Below are 16,736 nucleotides of genomic sequence, written 5' to 3'. Positions count from 1 at the left end.
GGGCGCGGCGCTGAGCGGCGGCGGCGGCGGCGGCGGAGCAGCGAGAGCGGGGCCGGCCGGGCCGGGCCGGGCCGGGGCCGGGGCCGGGGCCGGGGCCGGGGCGGGCGGCGGGGGCCCGCCGGGCGGCCGGCGCCATGGGCACGGTGCTGTCGCTGTCGCCGAGCTACCGGAAGGCCCCGCTGTTCGAGGAGGGGGCGGCCACGGTGGGGCACTACACGGCGGTGCAGAATAGCAAGAACGCCAAGGAGAAGGGCCTTAAGCGGCACTCGCTGATCTCGGTGCTGCCTTGGAAGCGCATCGCCGCCGTCTCCGCCAAGAAGAAGAGCTCCAAGAAGGTGCAGCCCAACGGCGGCTACCAGAGCAACGTGACCCACCTCAACAACGAGAACCTGAAGAAGTCGCTCTCCTGCGCCAACCTCGCCACCTTCGCCCCCCCGCCGCCCCCCGCCGCCGCCGCCGCCGCCCTCGCCTCGGCGCAGAAGGCGCCCCCGGCCGCGCCCGCCGCCGCCGCCGCCACCCCGCGCCGGGTCGTGGTGCAGGCGTCCACCAGCGAGCTGCTGCGCTGCCTCGGCGAGTTCCTGTGCCGCCGCTGCTACCGCCTGAAGCACCTCTCGCCCACCGACCCCGTGCTCTGGCTGCGCTCCGTGGACCGCTCGCTGCTGCTGCAGGGCTGGCAGGACCAGGGCTTCATCACGCCGGCCAATGTGGTCTTCCTCTACATGCTGTGCCGGGACGTCATCTCGGCCGAGGTGGCCAGCGACCACGAACTGCAGGCAGTGCTGCTCACCTGCCTGTACCTCTCCTACTCCTACATGGGCAACGAGATCTCCTACCCGCTGAAGCCCTTCCTGGTGGAGAGCTGTAAGGAGGCCTTCTGGGACCGCTGCCTCTCCATCATCGACCTCATGAGCCCCAAGATGCTGCAGGTCAACGCCGACCCGCACTACTTCACCCAGGTCTTCGCCGACCTCAAGAAGGAGAGCGGCTCCGAGGAGAAGGGCCGGCTGCTCATCGGCCTCGACCGGTGAGCGCCCGCCGCCCCCCGCGCCCCCCGGACACGCCGCGCCCGCCCGGAGCCGCTTCCCGGGGGGATTTGCCCGGCGGGGAAGGGCGGGAGCCGCCGCCCCCCTTGGGGGGACACGGGGGGCTCGGCCGGAGCGGAGCGCAGAGCCCCGGTTCCCTCCCGCGCCGCCGCTTTCCAGCCGCCGCCCCCTCCCCACGCTGCGGGCTCGGGGATGCTGCGGCGCTGCCGCCGGATTGATCCCAGCAATTCATGGATGGGGAGACGAGAACCCCCCCAGCCGATATCCCCCGGGAGCGGAGCGGGGCTCCGCGGGGCCGGTCACCGCATCACCGAGACAGAGCCCAGGTAGGGGTGAAAAAAAAAAGGAAAAAAAAAATTCTGTAAAGGCTCCAGCGGAGGCGGCTGAACCGGCCCGCTCGGGACTCACCGGCAGTACCGGGACAGAGACGCGGGCACGGCCCGGGGACCCCCCACCCCCCCTCCCTCCCTCATCCCCCTCCCTTTATTTATTTTCTTTGAAGAGACTCGAATTCCCGAGCGGGTCCGGGTGACGGGAATCACCACTACTGTTCATGAGATCAATGTGAAATGTCTTGTTCCCATCGTGCACTGATCATGAGTATTGTGTAAAGGATCTACTTGAGTGTGCAAGCAAGGGGAGCCGCCACATGCTGCTATATGAATTCTTCTAGAACAAACCCAACGAACTGCAAACCTGCGGGGGGGAAAGAGAAAAAAACCCTTCTTTCTTCTGTCATTGTTGCTTTTCCAGTGGTATTGCGCATGCAAACAGGAGCATTTTGTGTCTTCGGGAAAAAAAAAAAAGGAAAAAACGCATAAAAAAATAATAATCAAAAGAAAAACCTTAACGAGAGATGGCTGTAAAATTACACCCATGCACAAAGACCCGCCACCACCCCGACACCGCAGTCTCGAGCCGGTATTCCCGTATCAGGCCTGGGGACTGAGACCTTCTTTTTGGGTTTTATAGTTTTTTTTCTTTTTTCTCCGTGTGCTCAGTTCTAGTTTAGTTCTGGTCTTTCGGGCGTTAAACTGGCGAACGAGAGGGAGAAATAACGTGCCATTTATTTTTATTTTTGATTTTTCACTTGAAGCTCTTCATGGCTGTACATTGGACCCTGCTAATGATACATGTGTACGTACGTTTTTTTAGTGCAATCTCTTCTGTAGATCTTTGTTGACCAAATTGGTGGGTATTGTTACTTATTAATTTATATTTGTCTCATTTTGTATGTATGTGTATAGTGTGTTTGTAAGTATGTGTGGTTTATAACCCGACCGACTGTGTCATGGGGCTCAGTGTGCCTGTAATTTAATCCCCTCCCCTTATTTTTATTTATTTTTGTACTGTGCTGATTAAATAAAAATGCACTGACCATCCATTACACGGCAGCGGCTCGTGGCCGAGTCTTTTCTGCGCTCGCAGCCCTCGGACGCTGGCAGTGGGATTTGTGTTGACGACAGAGGGTTTAACGCAGCCGCCGCTTTAATCGCGTTACCGGCGCCGGGGTCACCCCGTGGTGGGAGAGCGGCGGGGCCGGCAGCAGCCGGAGCGGGAGAGTCGCGATAGCGGGGAAATCGGGATATCGGCCACGGATCCCTCCGGGCATCATCGCCCCCGAGCCGGCAGGAACGGGCAGCGCCATGGGGGGATGCAATTAATTGCTTCCTTTATTTATTTATTACAGTGAATTATGTAAACAAAACCCAGGTCCATTATAGTAGGTTTTTTTTTTCTGCTCTTTTACACATAAAATATCAGCGATTTATTAAAAAAAAAAAACAAAACAAAAAACGAAGGGGGTCATTGCATTATTGCCCTTGGCTGAGAATTGAAGTTTCAATTTAGAACTAGTTAATTTATGGGAAAACCAGGAATATATATATTTTATATATTTATATATATTTATATATATAAAACCAGAGCAGGAACAGATAATATATTTTATAAGACACATCTCATCACATACAATATTGCCATCTCATGGCAGGAGAAATTTCCCAAGCCTGCAATTCGTTGCCGTCCATCCCAATTCCATCCGACCGTTCTGGAGGGACACGGGTACGAAAGTGCTGATCCCACCCCAGCACCTGCCCGGGGTTAGTGCGGCGGGGACGTTTGCACCAGGACACGGAAAGCGAGAAGTGCAAATCCAAAGGCACAGCAAGGCCGGAGCTTCCCTCGGAGCGGCCCGGCGGGGGGGGGGGGGTGGCCCGGGCGGGGGTGGCCCATGGCCCGTGGCTTTGGCGTTGGTGTCGCTTCTCCCGAAGAGCCGACGTGGGGTGAAAGGAGGCGCTGGAGGGTCCCTGGAGGGTCCGTGGTGGTCCCTGGGTGCTCCCAGGGCGTTGTGTGAGCGTGGCAGGCTCGGGGCTCCCGGCCCAGCGCTGGTGCTGCCTTGGAGCTGTGGGGGCTGGAAGAGCCCCCGGCACAGGACCCTCCGGACATCCCAGAACTGCGCACCGAGAGGGGGCACTGGGGGCTGGGCTGGGAGCTGGGAGGCTGCCGGGGCTGCTCCAAGGCCAGGGACAATGGGAAGGGAGAGTTCCAGCGTGGGGCCTCCCTGTGCGTGGGCTTGTCCCAGTTCACGCAGAGCCAGAGCTGCTCTACACCCCTGTACCCCCTGGCCTCGGGGGTGGCAGTGGGACACCAAGGCTGCAGCGACCTGTCCCTGTGCCCCATGTCCATGGCACGGCTTCAGGAAACCTTTTGTTAGTGAGGAGCCTCTTCCAGGCTAATTCCCAAAATGCTCCATCAAACAAGTGCTCTCCCTTTGCCGGCCGGGCTGGGACCCCAGGTGGGGTCACCACACAGCTCCCCCATCTCCAGGGCTGGGAATCCTGACCTGACCAGCAGTGCCAGGACAATCCCAATGTACAATCCCAACAGCCTGGGCTGCTCAGGAACCACAGCAGCACCCAGCACAGTGGGAATAAACCACTGGGGAGATCCACATGCCTCCATCAACACAGAGCTCAGGGTTATCTGGGCTGGGCAGGACGAGCCCAACACCCACAGCCCACTGCTGGGAAGAGCCAGGAAAACTCTTTGGAGGGAGGAGCCCAGGTGCTGGCAGCTGGGGCCAGGTTAATGTTGGATAGTGCAAAGCTGGGCCCCCCAAAGCTCCCCCTGTTCCTGGACTCACCCCTGCTGTGGGTCCCTTTAGCCCTCCCTGACCCCAGTGCTGGTACAGACACAAAGCCATGTGGATCATCTAAAAATTCAGCAAAGCCACGTGGTTCCAATGGGAACTCACCAGCTTTAGGCCCTTGGAGGGGGTAATTAAGGCAAGAAGCAATGCAGGATGAACAAAACCAGGCCCTGCACTGGGAAGTCCCCTCTCCAGCCAAGGTGCCTCAATGGGTTAATGAATTCCCGAGGGAAAGCAGCAGGTCTGGAGGTGTCTCCATGTACCTCCCCAGCCCCGTGTGCCTGGAGGGGCTGGAGGAGTGTGGAGTGTCTCCGGCAGGGAAAGCCAGCCCTCCCTTCCCAGCCTGGCTCTGGCTCCGTGGGGATTTGGCCCTACAGAACCTGACTCCCTGAGCTGGGTATCTTTGGTTCCTCCGGAGGAGGCTGCATCATATTGCAAAACTGACACATGGGAAAGGAACATGGAAGGGAAAACTGGAGAGGGAGTGAGGAATCAATGTGGGAAAGGGAAGAAAGGATGGAAGTACCTATAAACTCATTTTTCCATACTAATTCCAAAGGAAGCACTTTCTTGATATTCCAGCCTGGTTTGTAAGATGGAGAACAGGTCACTGGCTATTTTAAGCCTTCATTCCATGTGAATTTGGCTTTTCTAACCCCCCAGAATTTGGGTTTTCTAAACCTCGAGCTTCAGAGGCTGCTTTAGGCACCTGGCAAGTCGCTGCTGAGCATCTCCCGACGAATCCCGGCGAGTCTCGGGTGCGGGGAGGGCGAGCCCAGCCCGGTCCGAGGGGAGGCGCCCTTAATTGCCCGGCACGCAGAGGACGAAGCCGGAGCGGTGCTTGGTGAAATCCGGTTGGGATTGGTTGATCTTGGTCTCCACGGACACGGTGCATTTCCTGCCGTGCAGGCTGCACTGCACCGGGTTGGTGACAGTGACGTGCAGAGAGCGCTTCTCCCTGCCGGGAAAAGGGACACGAGTCAGGAGGGATGGGATGGGATGGGATGGGATGGGATGGGATGGGATGGGATGGGATGGGATGGGGTGGGGTGGAGTGGGGTGGGATGGGATGGGGTGGGGTGGAGTGGGGTGGGATGGGATGGGGTGGGGTGGGGTGGGATGGGATGGGATGGGGTGGGATGGGATGGGATGGGATGGCCACAGCTGGGACAAGCTTTTTCAGGTCAGGCACATCCTGCAGCCATCCCAAAACTCAGTGTTGAGCCAGGCCTGAGCTCTGAGCCCAGCTTTGGGCTCCTGCTCGTGAAGCCTCCCGCTCTGGGATTGGGATCGGTGCCGGTGGGAGGACTGAGCTCCATGGGCAGAGCACAGGCTGGGTCCAAGGGTCCAGGGGCTGCTGCCAGCTTGGCCACTGCCCCCTGAATGACCCTATAGTGACCTCTCCCAGCTCTGTGCCTGCAGCAGTGGCAGGGACATTTCTGGGCTGAGCTCAGAGACTCAAACACAGCCTGAAACAGTGAAAGGAACCACACGTGGGTGGTGGCTGTTCCCAGTTCCCTCTCAGATGGACAGACCAATCCTGTTCCTGCGGATTTTGAATCCCCTAACCCAGTTTTGGCACTAAAAATGCTTCCTATGAGTGAATCAGGACTTTCTGCTCCCCACATCGTTTGTCTGTGGCTGTTGGGGTCACTGCCAGTGGGGACATGAGGACAGCAGGGCCAGGATGCCTGGCAAGAATGTCCCCCTTTGCTAAAGGGCAGCATGCCATAGGGAAATCATAAATCATGGAATAATTCAGGTTGGAAAAACCCTCTGGGATCATCAAGTCCAACTGCTCCCCCAGCCCTACCAAGGTCACCACTGACCCATGTCCCCACATGGCTTTAAAATCTCTCTGCCACTGCCCTGGGCAGCTGTGTCAGGGCTTTTCCAGCCCTTTTGATGAAGAGAACCCAGCACTGCCATGGCCCCACTGATGGCCTGGCTGCTCTGGGGGCTGGGATGGAGCTGAGACCAAGTCAATGCCCCAGCTCCAGCCATCAGCCCTTGGGACCAGCCAAGAACCTCTGGAGATCCCCCAGGAGAGGGGATCTACAGGAAAATCCACAGTAGATCCGTTCCCATGAGCCACCACCAATGGGAAGAGCTATCCAGGGACTTGGCCTTTGGTAATTCTCTCCTGTGACCTCACCCACACTTAAAATTCCCAAATTTCCAGCATTTTCAGTATAATACTGAGTGTTTTAGAATTGTTGACATTGACTCTGCTGCCTTTCTGGATGCTCCAGACTCCAGAGGGATGTGCTGAGATCTTATTCCCTGTGTTTTGCTTCCAGACCCAAGGTCCTGCCTTGTCTGAGCCATTTCAGCATTTCCACTGCCACAGCCCAAGTCCTTTGTGCAGTTTTTACTCCATTTCCATTAACAGACTGTTCAGGTCGTGTCACATCCCTTAAGCTACATTTTTATGCAGTTCCCAAATCATTCAGATTTTCACCACTTCCATTGCAATACTTGGTTGGTTGCAGCAGGTTGGCAGAGCCCAGCACACAAAGCCCTCGTGTTGTCCCAGGTATTTAATGTTGTTTACTCCTGCCTGGGTGAGCTGAGGTTGCAATCCCAGCTTAGGTTGCTATTTTTGCTGTGTCTTAGCAGAATGAACTGCACATACAGGGGAGTCTCTCACAGATCCCTGCCCCTTGGGAAGAGCTTCAGCATCAAGTGTCCCTAACAGGGATAAGGATGAAGGACTTTCCTCTCCCCTCCCACAGCAACTTCTAGGTGACACCAGAGGACCTGGGGAGAGGAGCATCAAAAACCTGAATTTTGACACCAAGCAGGACCCTGGCCTGGGAATCCAAAGGTCCTGGATGCCCTGTGGCTGTGGGACCTGCAGGAAGCTGAATCAGTCTGGGTCTCAGCTCCTGCTGGGATGAGGAGAATCAACTGCACACACGTCTGAGTGAAGTTAATGCTGTCCTGGGCTGGAGGGATCCAGAGAAGATGCTCTGATCTTTGCCACGTGTGCCAACTCCATTAACTTAAGGCTTCCCTCCCCTTCTCTCACTTCCCAGATCCCACCCTGCCAAAGCTCTTTCACTCATCATGTGTTGCTTTTCTTCATGTGAGGGTTCAGCCTCAAAGCCTTCTGCTGGGGGAGCAAGGCAGCTCCTGGCTGGAGGAATCCACAGGGATCTGTGAGTGCTCAGGGGTGACAAACCCCTCTTGGTGTCCCTGCTGGGCACCCCACCACACCAGCCCTGCCACCAGCCCAGGAGCAGCTGGACCTGCTGGGACCTTGGGACTCTTGGCCTGGTGCCTGGTCCGAGGCCAGGGGGAAAAAATTCCTGTTTGGTTTCCACCAGGCACAGCAGACTCACTCCTGGAGCAGCAGTGGCAGAGGGGTGGCAGCTGCTGGCTGCCCTGGGGTCCCCAGGTTTGCTCAAGGGAGGGAACAGCTGCTGCAGCAGCTGGGAAACTGGACTGAGACCTTCCCAGTCTCACTGCTCCAAACAGCTTGGCTGGGGAGCTGCTTCCCCGAGCTCCTGCTGAATTTAGATCCCAAAGGAAGAAGCTGAGATGGACCAGAACAATCCTGGAAGACAACAAAATCTCTCAGACAAGCACAACAGAAATACCCTTTGGAGATCCTGATGCTCAGCAGGGCTCTGATGGTAACAAAGGCAGAGACAAGTCCCACTTCCAATCAAATCCCAGTTGAAAAAGGAGTTTTCACAGCATAAACCTGTCTCACCACCTTTTGGACAAGGGATGGAGGGACAGGACACAGGGAATGGCTCCCACTGCCAGAGGGCAGGGATGAATAGGATATTGGGAAGGAATTGTTCCCTGGGAGGGTGGGCAGGCCCTGGCACAGGGTGCCCAGAGCAGCTGTGGCTGCCCCTGGATCCCTGGCAGTGTCCAATGCAAGGTTGGATGGGGCTTGGAGCAGCCTGGGACAGTGGAAGGTGTCCCTGCCCATGGCAGGGGTGGCACTGGATGGGCTTTGAGGTCCCTTCCCATCCAAACCACTCTGGGATTCCCTGTGGGTGCCAGGCACTGCTGTGGCTGCCTCCAGCCCTGGCTGATGGCAGCTCTGGCTGTTCACCAAGCCCTGGTGTAACCAAGCCCTGATGGAAGTCAGGTCCATCAGGACACAGTGACAGATGCTGCTGCTGGGCTCCTCCTGGGAAATAATCCCACTTCTTATTCCCAGTGATTCCATCAGAAGTGACAGAGGGATCTGAGAGCTGGCTGAGCTCTGCCAGGGAAGAAACCCCAGCTCCAGCACCCAGCGTGAGGCTGCTGGCAAAACTGAACAGGGAAAAGGTTCTGTGGGGAAGTCAGGTCCTACCCCAGCACTGCTCCCATCCTGCCAGGGAACACATGGGAATGTCTGTATGTGCTGAACCACAGAGTAATTTCTGTTTATAATAAACACCAAGGTGTTGGTGCTTTCTGTAAACTCAGGTCTTCATACAATACAGGGAATATTTTTGGGTGGAATTGCCTCTCCTGACAGCTGGGCAGTACCAGCCACAGCTGCTGATACCAGGCTGGGGCTGCTCTTTACCTTTTCCTGGCTCAGTGAATCCTGCAGGACTGGGGCACTTCTCCATCTACCCCAGCTCATTCCAGCACCCAAAGGGCCTTCCCCAGCTCCCCTTGCTCTCCTGGCTCACAGGAAGTGTTCAAGGCTCCAGTGAGCAGGGTCTGTGTGTGGGACACATCCCACGGCCAGAGCGGCTCCTGAGAAACTGCAGGAGCTGAGAAGGCACGGGGGCAACGCTGAACAAAAGGGAAACCAGCAGAAAAAGGAGAACTCCAAGTGGAAACAGATCAGTGGCCCATGAAATACAAGAGTTTTGACTGAGCATTTAATCCAGGACCTCGGGGGAAACACAAGGCAAGTGGCGCAGAAATGGCCACAGACATCTGTCAGAGCTGAGCACAGCACAGAAACATCCACAGCACCAACGTGGTGGGGAGGAAACGGGCAAGGCAAGGAGTGCAGAGAGATCAGAGGGAGTTTTGGTGAGGACAAGCGGTGTAAGGCTGACAAATGAAACAAATGCATTGTTAAATAAATAAAAATACAGCAGATGCCAGGTTGGATGGAGCTCAGAGCAACCTGGGACAGTGGGAAGGGGGGGAACTGGACAGGCTTTAAGATCCCTTCCAGCCCAAACCATTCCACAATTCCATGCTTAAGAACAGGCCCAGATGACCTGGAATGCCCTGGAAGGAACTGTTATGGGTATGAAAACACAGCAAAGACCCATTGATGAGATACTCCTCAACTGGGAGCACAGTGGATGGGGAGCTGGGAATAACCCCTGACCTGGGACAGAGGCTCCAAGCAGGGATGGGGAGCTGGGAACATCCCAGCACAGAGGCACCAAGCAGGGATGGGGAGCTCCAGAGCTGCAGCTCCATCCTTGACAAGGCTCTGATGGAACAGGATCTGTGCAAGTTTTCCCAGGATCTTTAAATGAGGTGCTTTCCCCATCACAGAGTGGGAAATTAGCTCTTTTCAGAAGCAGAATTTGGGTAGAGATGGCAAAGCCAGCACAGTAATTGCCTGATTTTCATGACAACAAACCAGAAGGATTTCAACCAAGTGTGCAGCCAAGTGTGAAATGAGGGCTCAGCAGCAATAAACCCACTGGGATGGATTCCAGAGGGGATTGCTTTAAACCATCAAACCTTTCCAGAGTTTAGATCAAGGCCTCTTTCTGGAAAGGCAGGAGCACTGTGGGCTACCTGGTTGGCTTCCAGCTCAGGATATTCTGTGGTTCTCTGGCTCCAAGCAAGCCTGCAGCTGCACACAAGATGTGAGGATCATGGGGGGCAGGATGGAGAATACCCCATAATAGAAACACCTGATTCAAGTCAGTGCTGCAGCCTCATCTGGATCCCGGCTGCAGCCTTTGAGAGGGCTCAGCCATGAAAAAAAACTCCATTAAAAAGGCTCCCAGATGAAGGGAGGCTGCAGAAAAGAGCCCAAAAAAGCAGCAGCTATCTTCTGCATGAAGAAAATACACAGGAAGCAGTGAGAGAGAAACTCAAGAGGTCTAAAAAAAGGAAGTTTGCAAGGCTTTGCTTCCTAACAAGAGTCAAGGAGACAAACAGGGATCCTGAAAATTTCAAGGAGGGTTAAATCAGCTTTCCAGGCTACATGTGATGTCACTGTGGGGAGCACTCCAGGCTGTGGTGGCAGAGAGGTGACAATCATGGAGTCATAAAATCATGAAATACCTTGGGTTGGAAGGAACCTTCAAGACCATCAAGTTTCCACCACATCCAGTGCCACCCCCTGCCATGGGCAGGGACACCTTCCACTACCCCAGGTGGCTCCAAGCCCTGTCCAAGCTGGCCTTGGACACTTCCAGGGATGGGGCATCCATGGAATAACCTGTGCCAGGGCCTCCCTACCTTCAAAGGGAGGAATTTCTTGAGCAGAGTCTAAAAACACACTGGATATAAGATGGGTAATAAACAAGGACATATCTGAGTTACAACAAGTGTCATTTGGGGACAGATAAGTGTTGTCTCAGGAGGGCTCAGGGCCCAGGCTGGTGTCTGGCAGGGCAGGGATCAGGGTATATCTCACCCAAACACTTCTGGGTTTCTGCAGCTTGCAGGACAATGATACTGAGGGTAATGGGCTCAAAGGAAAACTTACAGACCTGACTGAGAAAATTATTCCCACAATAACTTCAATGGGGAAAAATAGGAATAGCTGGATCCCCAAGGGGTGCAAGAGCAGAACCTGCACTGAAACCTTGTGTGCCTTTTGTGTTCCCCCTGTACCACCCAGAGTGTGGGAGCTGCTCCCAGGATGGGCTGACACTCTTCATGTGACCACAAGAATCCCCAAAGCCACTGTCCCCAGGGAGCCAGGACACAAAGGGCATCACATGTCAATAATCCTGGGTGGGTATTTCATCCCAGAGCTGCAGCTCCAGCACCTCAGCTCTGCCTCTCCCAGAGCAGTCACATCTCAAGTGTGGCAGCTCCAAAGCACCAGGTCCCACTGCCAGAAAAGATTTACACACTCAGAGCATAAATTTCCCTTTGTAAGACTCAGATGATTTTGACAGCATCATCCCTGTAACACCTTGGCACTCTCCACCCTCAGAGGCAGAAAACACCTTCCCCACCCAGCTCTTATTAGAACACCATGGCTCTTGTAAAAGGTTAGAAGCAATGATTTACCATCCTGTGTGATCCAGAAATTATTTAACATCCCCTTTCCTTCTTGACTTGGCTGCTGGGCTGTACTGAAACCCCCCACCAGCCACCAGTCACCCCTTTCAGGACAACCCCAAAGCCAGAGCAGGCAGCTCCCTTCATCCCACGGCTTCCTGAGGAGGGGAGTTGATGAGCCAGGAGCCCTTTTTGGTGCAGATCTCTCCCCTCTGGAGGAGGCAGGGGATGCACACAGACACACACGGGCAGTCTGTGACTCACACGTGCCATGAGGGAGATGAAAACATTTGAAACCACAGGGGTTTGCAAAACCTGCCTTGTGAAAGCCTCGCAGGGCTCACAGGATGTTTTTCTCTGAGTGTCACCAGCTTTTCAGAGCTCTGGGCTTGTCGAGCTCCTCAGAGCCAGGTGGCCTTGGCAGAGATCAGACATTAAGATGGATCAAAGCGATGGAAAAGAGACTACAAAGAAAGTCAGACACGAATCAAGGAGATCTCAAGTCAGGATCAAAAGGAGAATTTCCATAGTCAAAGGTCAGACCAACTGCTCCAGGCATTTTGTGCCGGGAAAGGTCACTGAGCTGAACACAGCTGCCAGGTCCTTCCTCACCGTGTGATTTTTCACAATTATCTGAAGTCAAGTGACACTTGAGACACTGAATTTTTTTTCCCCATCTTCAAAACCAGCTAATATTTACAGTATATTTCTTTTGTGCCTCATGGTCTGCTCAGGCAAATCACCTCAGAGGCTGTGAGAAGTGGCTTTTCAGAAGCAATTTGTTAATGTGCAGGAGAAGCACCAGGCTAAACTGTGACCTGAGACCTCAACCCCTCCACTTAAGAAGTGGCTTTCAAGCCTTTCTGGCTCAGCCTTGCCCATGTGGTGTGTGTGCAGCTCATGCTGACATTGAGTCACCAGAGCAAACCAGAGCCTGGATTTGGGAACTGCTCAGTGACACATATTTCATCATCACACTGCTGAGCTGTGACAACAACGCTGCTCTTGCGCTTTTAATGAGCAACAAGAGTTGTTAACGTGTGTCTCTTCCCAGTGCAAAGTGTCACACATGTCCCATGGCACCGGGCAAGAGCCAAGGCAGCTGCACTGAGATGGTCCCTTTGAGTTGTGTCTGAGCCATAAAAGCCACTTTGCTGAGACGACAGCAGCTGCCACAACACTGCTGGGTCTTTTCCATGATGTGTCTGCAGCACATCCAGGTGTATTCCTTCCCCTCTGGCTGAGAGGCAAACCCAGCCCATGAAGTATTTGGCTCTCTCATTCTTAAAATGCATTTTATCTGAGGCTGGGAGGTCCTGGAGCAGCTGGTGAGCTACACTTCCTTCCTCACTGAACTAGGACCTGGGGTGTTTGTGCATCCCTCCCCAGGAGCCAGGGGAGCTGGGAATGCCAGTGAGCTGGGAAATGTTTCTCTCTCTTCCAGCAAACCCCTTTGCTTTAGGTGCTCCTGGGCAGGGGATCCTGAGGTGCTGAGGCAGGGGCTGCTCCTCCCCTCCTCTTCCCAGGGTTGCTGTAAAACACCCAAAGAGCCCAAGGGCAGCTCAGTGGGGCAGGTTCCAACCATATTGCTGCACCCCAAAGTGATATTTTTTGGCAGGAAAGCCCCAAAGTAGTTTGAGATATCACTTCATATGTCACGCATGGTGTGTCCCTACTCCTCTTCCTCCAGGCAGGGATGTGTGGAAACACAAAGGGAATGTCACTGTTCCCATCATGTGACATCCAAGAGAGGGATCACAACCCCACCCAAGCTCCATCCTCCTGCTGAACCAGGGCCAACCCTCCCTGCCTGAATCCTCACCCCAGCCTCGACACCCCTGCACTGCCCATGGTGGGGTTTGGGGTTGGAGGGATCAGGGAGGTCCTGAGCTCAGCTAAAACCACACCTGGACCTTGTTACCCCTCTGGGACTATTCATTCATTCTAGGCCTGGCTGGGCAGGGCTTGGAGCAGCCTGGTCTGGTGGAAGGTGTCTCTGCCCAGGGTGAGATGCTCTTCAAGCTCCCTCCCAACCCAAACCATTCCATGTATAAATTTCCCTCTTCCCTGCCCACCCCAGCACAGGAGGCTCCAGGCTCCCTCAGTTCTGCTCCTGTGGGAGCTGGGAATTCATCTTCGTGGTTCAGAGAGAGAAGACTCAGGTTTTACCAGCCCTTGTGCCACCAGCCTCCAGTGCCTGACGCCATTTATCTCCATGAGCACTCCCTAAAGCTGGTCAGGGGTTTTGTGGAGGAAAAACACATGCTCACTCAACAAGGCATTTCCTGGGAACCTGCAGGAATGAAGTAGCTTATGAAAAGAGTAAAAAAACCACCAATAGTGTGTTAAATATTTCATTTCCTCCAGCAGGCAAAAAAAAAAAAAAATTCCAATCCCCTGAGGCAGAGGCAGCTCCCAGCCCCCATGGCAGCCAGGATTGATGGATGATGGATGGGACATCCTGGCAAAGGCCCCCAACCTGCCACATGCCCCCCTGGAGGGAACTCTAAAATCCACAGAGTGCTCCTTCCCTGATCCCTGTCATACCACAGAAATGGGGGTTGGATTAAATGACCTTTAAGGTGCCTTCCAATCCAAACTGTTCAATGATTCTGCAAATTAAATTCACTCAGAATTCAATGTCATTTGAATTTTTGAAGGGAAAGGAAAGGGTGGGGAGAGCTGGGCAAGGGCATGTGGGGCCTGTGGCTCCCAGTGCCAGCAGGGGGGATGCTGGGGACACGTCACAGTCCAGCAGCACGTGCTGCTCCCCTTCCCCTCCCCAACCCCACCCTGCTGTCAGCACTGACAGCATCAGGGATAAACTGCAGCTTCTTCTGCAGCCTCCAATTAAGTCACATTTCAGAGCTATTCTGAGCCTGGCAAAGCTTTGGGGAGTCAGAGCTCATCCTGCTCCCGGCTCTGCTGTGACCGCACGATGCTGGAGCGTTACATATTTTATAAAAACCACCATGCCAAAAATATGATTCCAAGTCCTTGGCTGGAGCAGAGGAAAGCAGCACATGGCGGTGATGCCAAGATCCTGGCATTAGAAATGCACAGGCACATAAATAAAATAAGAGCACTTAGGAAGATGAGTGCAGAGCTGCCTCCTGTTTGGGACATCATGCACTCAATTCCTGGGCACGCTGAGAAACAGCAAAAATCTTTCCTTGTATTTTCTTCCCAGTGCTGGTCCTTGCCATGGTCCAGCTGGGGGAATGAATTCACCAGCCCCATGATCACTGGGCCACACTTGCAAAGTCCCCCCTCAAAGGATGCTCCTGGCCTGTTCAGCAGCTACTGATCAAATTCTGCCAGCTGAAGCACAAGGAAGGTAGAAATTTTCCCCTCAAAAATACTTCTAAGTGAATCCAGCACCTTACAGGCATCTGGGATGTGTTTGTTCAGCATCTGCAAGACTGTGAAGTACAGGGGGCTGATGGAGAGGACAAAGGTGTGGGATTATTAATACATTTTCCACTCAAATTTACTTAATTTTTTTTCAAGGGGCAACAATTTTGGAGTAGCAAGGAGTAGTTGGAACAGCTGATGGATGCTTTACACTGGAAAATGGCAGCACAGAGAATCTCTGCTCTCACTTTGGTACAGAGAAAATCTCCAGCCATCCCGAGGGATGAGCAGCTCTGCTTTTCCCACTGCAGCTCTGTGAATTAAATGGATATTTTTAGAGCCTGAAAGAGGTCTGAAGCCACAACAAGGGGGAAGCCAACATAGCTTCCCAGAGATCACCCAAAATCATGACAGGAAAACAAATAGCATGGGCACTTCTGAAATTCTCTTTTCTTCTCCTGTTATTCCTTGGGATTGACCTGTGCCAGCGAAACTGCTGGGAAGCAGCTGGGATAAGAGAGAGGATGATTTGCTGTGGTGAAGTCAGCAGCTCGGCTTGCCTGGCTCCAGGGATTGGAAGCCACGGGGACAAGAGCAGCAGGGCTGTGCCCGGGCAGAGGGGATGGGAAGTAGGGCTGTCACATCCCAGCCACAGCTCCAGCTCAGGGAGTGGCTGTGCAGGGAGCAGGCGGCCACTGTCCCTGCCCGAGCTCCGTGCAGAGCCGGGGCAAACAGCTCAGCTGTTCCATCCCGTGCACATCCCTGCTGGGCTCGCTAAAGCCGGAGCTGGGATGTGCCGGGAGGGCTCTGCCATCCTGGGGAACATCCAGGGCCAGGAGCACGGGCACGGGCAGCGTGCAGGGGCCGAGTGTGCTGGGGGTGGGGGTGCTGAGGGGTGGGGTGCTGGGTGTGGGGGTGCTGAGGGGTGGCCGGGGGTGCTGGGGGTGCTTGGTGTGGGGGTGTTGAGGGGTGCCCGGGGATGCTGGAAGGATGATGGAGAGCGGCTGCTCCCAGCGCAGCAGCTCCCGGTCGCTATAGCAACCTGGATATCCCTCATCCCATCTGATGCCTCATCGCTGCCAGCCAAGCGGGGCTGCTGCAGAGCAGCGGGATGGGTTCATTCACTGCCGCCCGCTGCTCCCCGCACCCGGATAACCCCTGCACCAGCCCAGCCTGCCCCAGCTCCCCTCCGGAGGGGTTCTCACGTGCCCTGGGGGTGGCCCTCTCGCAGGGCAGAGCGCTGGCGCTTTCGGGGCAGTGTCACCGTGACCTACTTAAAGCAGGACGCGGTGACATCATGTCCAATTGCCAGCGGCTCCCCGGCCCTCTGCAGCGCCGTGTCCAGCAGCAGTGCTGAGCTAATCCGGCCCCGGGGGCACATTCCGCAGCTCTGCCCGCCGGGGTAACCTTGCTCTGTCAGCACCGGGCTCGTCTCCCCTCCGCTGGCCTGGAACAGCTGCGCTGGCTCCTGCCTCTATTTCCAGAGCTGATCTGAAAACCCAGATTTTTCTCCTTTTCTAATGGAAAGGGAGAGAAATTAGCTAAAGCTTCAGGGGACACAGAAACAGCATGACAGAGAGCGCGGTGTGCTGAGCCTGCTGCGGCTCCGTCCCCGCGCCCCCTCCCTGCTGTGAGCAGCGACTTCGGTCACACGGACCCGACACCGGGGCACACCGTGACACCCACGGGCACACCGTGACACCCACGGGCACTTCCCCACGGCTCTGGGGCCATCCTGCCCGCCACCTTCACTTGGTTCGTGGGTGTTAACCCAAGGATTCTTGCGGAATGGGAGCGCAGAGGGAGGGGGTGCTCGTGGCTCGGTGCCAGCGAGGAAGGCGACTCCTCCTCCTCCTCCTCCTCCTCCTCTCCCAGCATCCACACGGTGACACTTCAGCTGAGGAAGCTGAATCATCCTTCCATTAATGACAGGCTTTTAACCTGATGTTGAGGAGCCTCGCTGAGGTCCCTCCTCTTCCAAACATCCCTCTCCAAGGCCAGAAGGAGAATCGCTG

General features: G+C 55.2%; 2 protein-coding genes across 2 annotated transcripts in view; one reads left to right on the top strand and one right to left on the bottom strand.

Moving 5' to 3' along the window:
- CDK5R1 (cyclin dependent kinase 5 regulatory subunit 1) lies at positions 1–2,437 on the top strand. Its single transcript, XM_033078842.1, has one exon. The coding sequence runs from the start codon at positions 135–137 to the stop codon at positions 1,026–1,028; it is 894 nt and encodes a 297-aa protein (XP_032934733.1). The 5' UTR covers positions 1–134; the 3' UTR covers positions 1,029–2,437.
- Positions 2,249–16,736, bottom strand: part of MYO1D (myosin ID) — a 154,544-nt gene continuing 140,056 nt past the window's right edge. Inside the window, exon 22 of the mRNA XM_033078838.2 lies at positions 2,249–5,152. Within this exon, the coding sequence (XP_032934729.1) occupies positions 4,996–5,152 (157 nt within the window). The 3' untranslated portion in view covers positions 2,249–4,995. The remainder of the gene's footprint in view (positions 5,153–16,736) is intronic.

Source organism: Catharus ustulatus, chromosome 23, assembly GCF_009819885.2.
Source record: "Catharus ustulatus isolate bCatUst1 chromosome 23, bCatUst1.pri.v2, whole genome shotgun sequence".
Lineage (NCBI taxonomy): Eukaryota > Metazoa > Chordata > Aves > Passeriformes > Turdidae > Catharus > Catharus ustulatus.
Note: the sequence above shows the minus strand (reverse complement) of the source record. Positions and strands in the feature narration are given on the sequence as shown.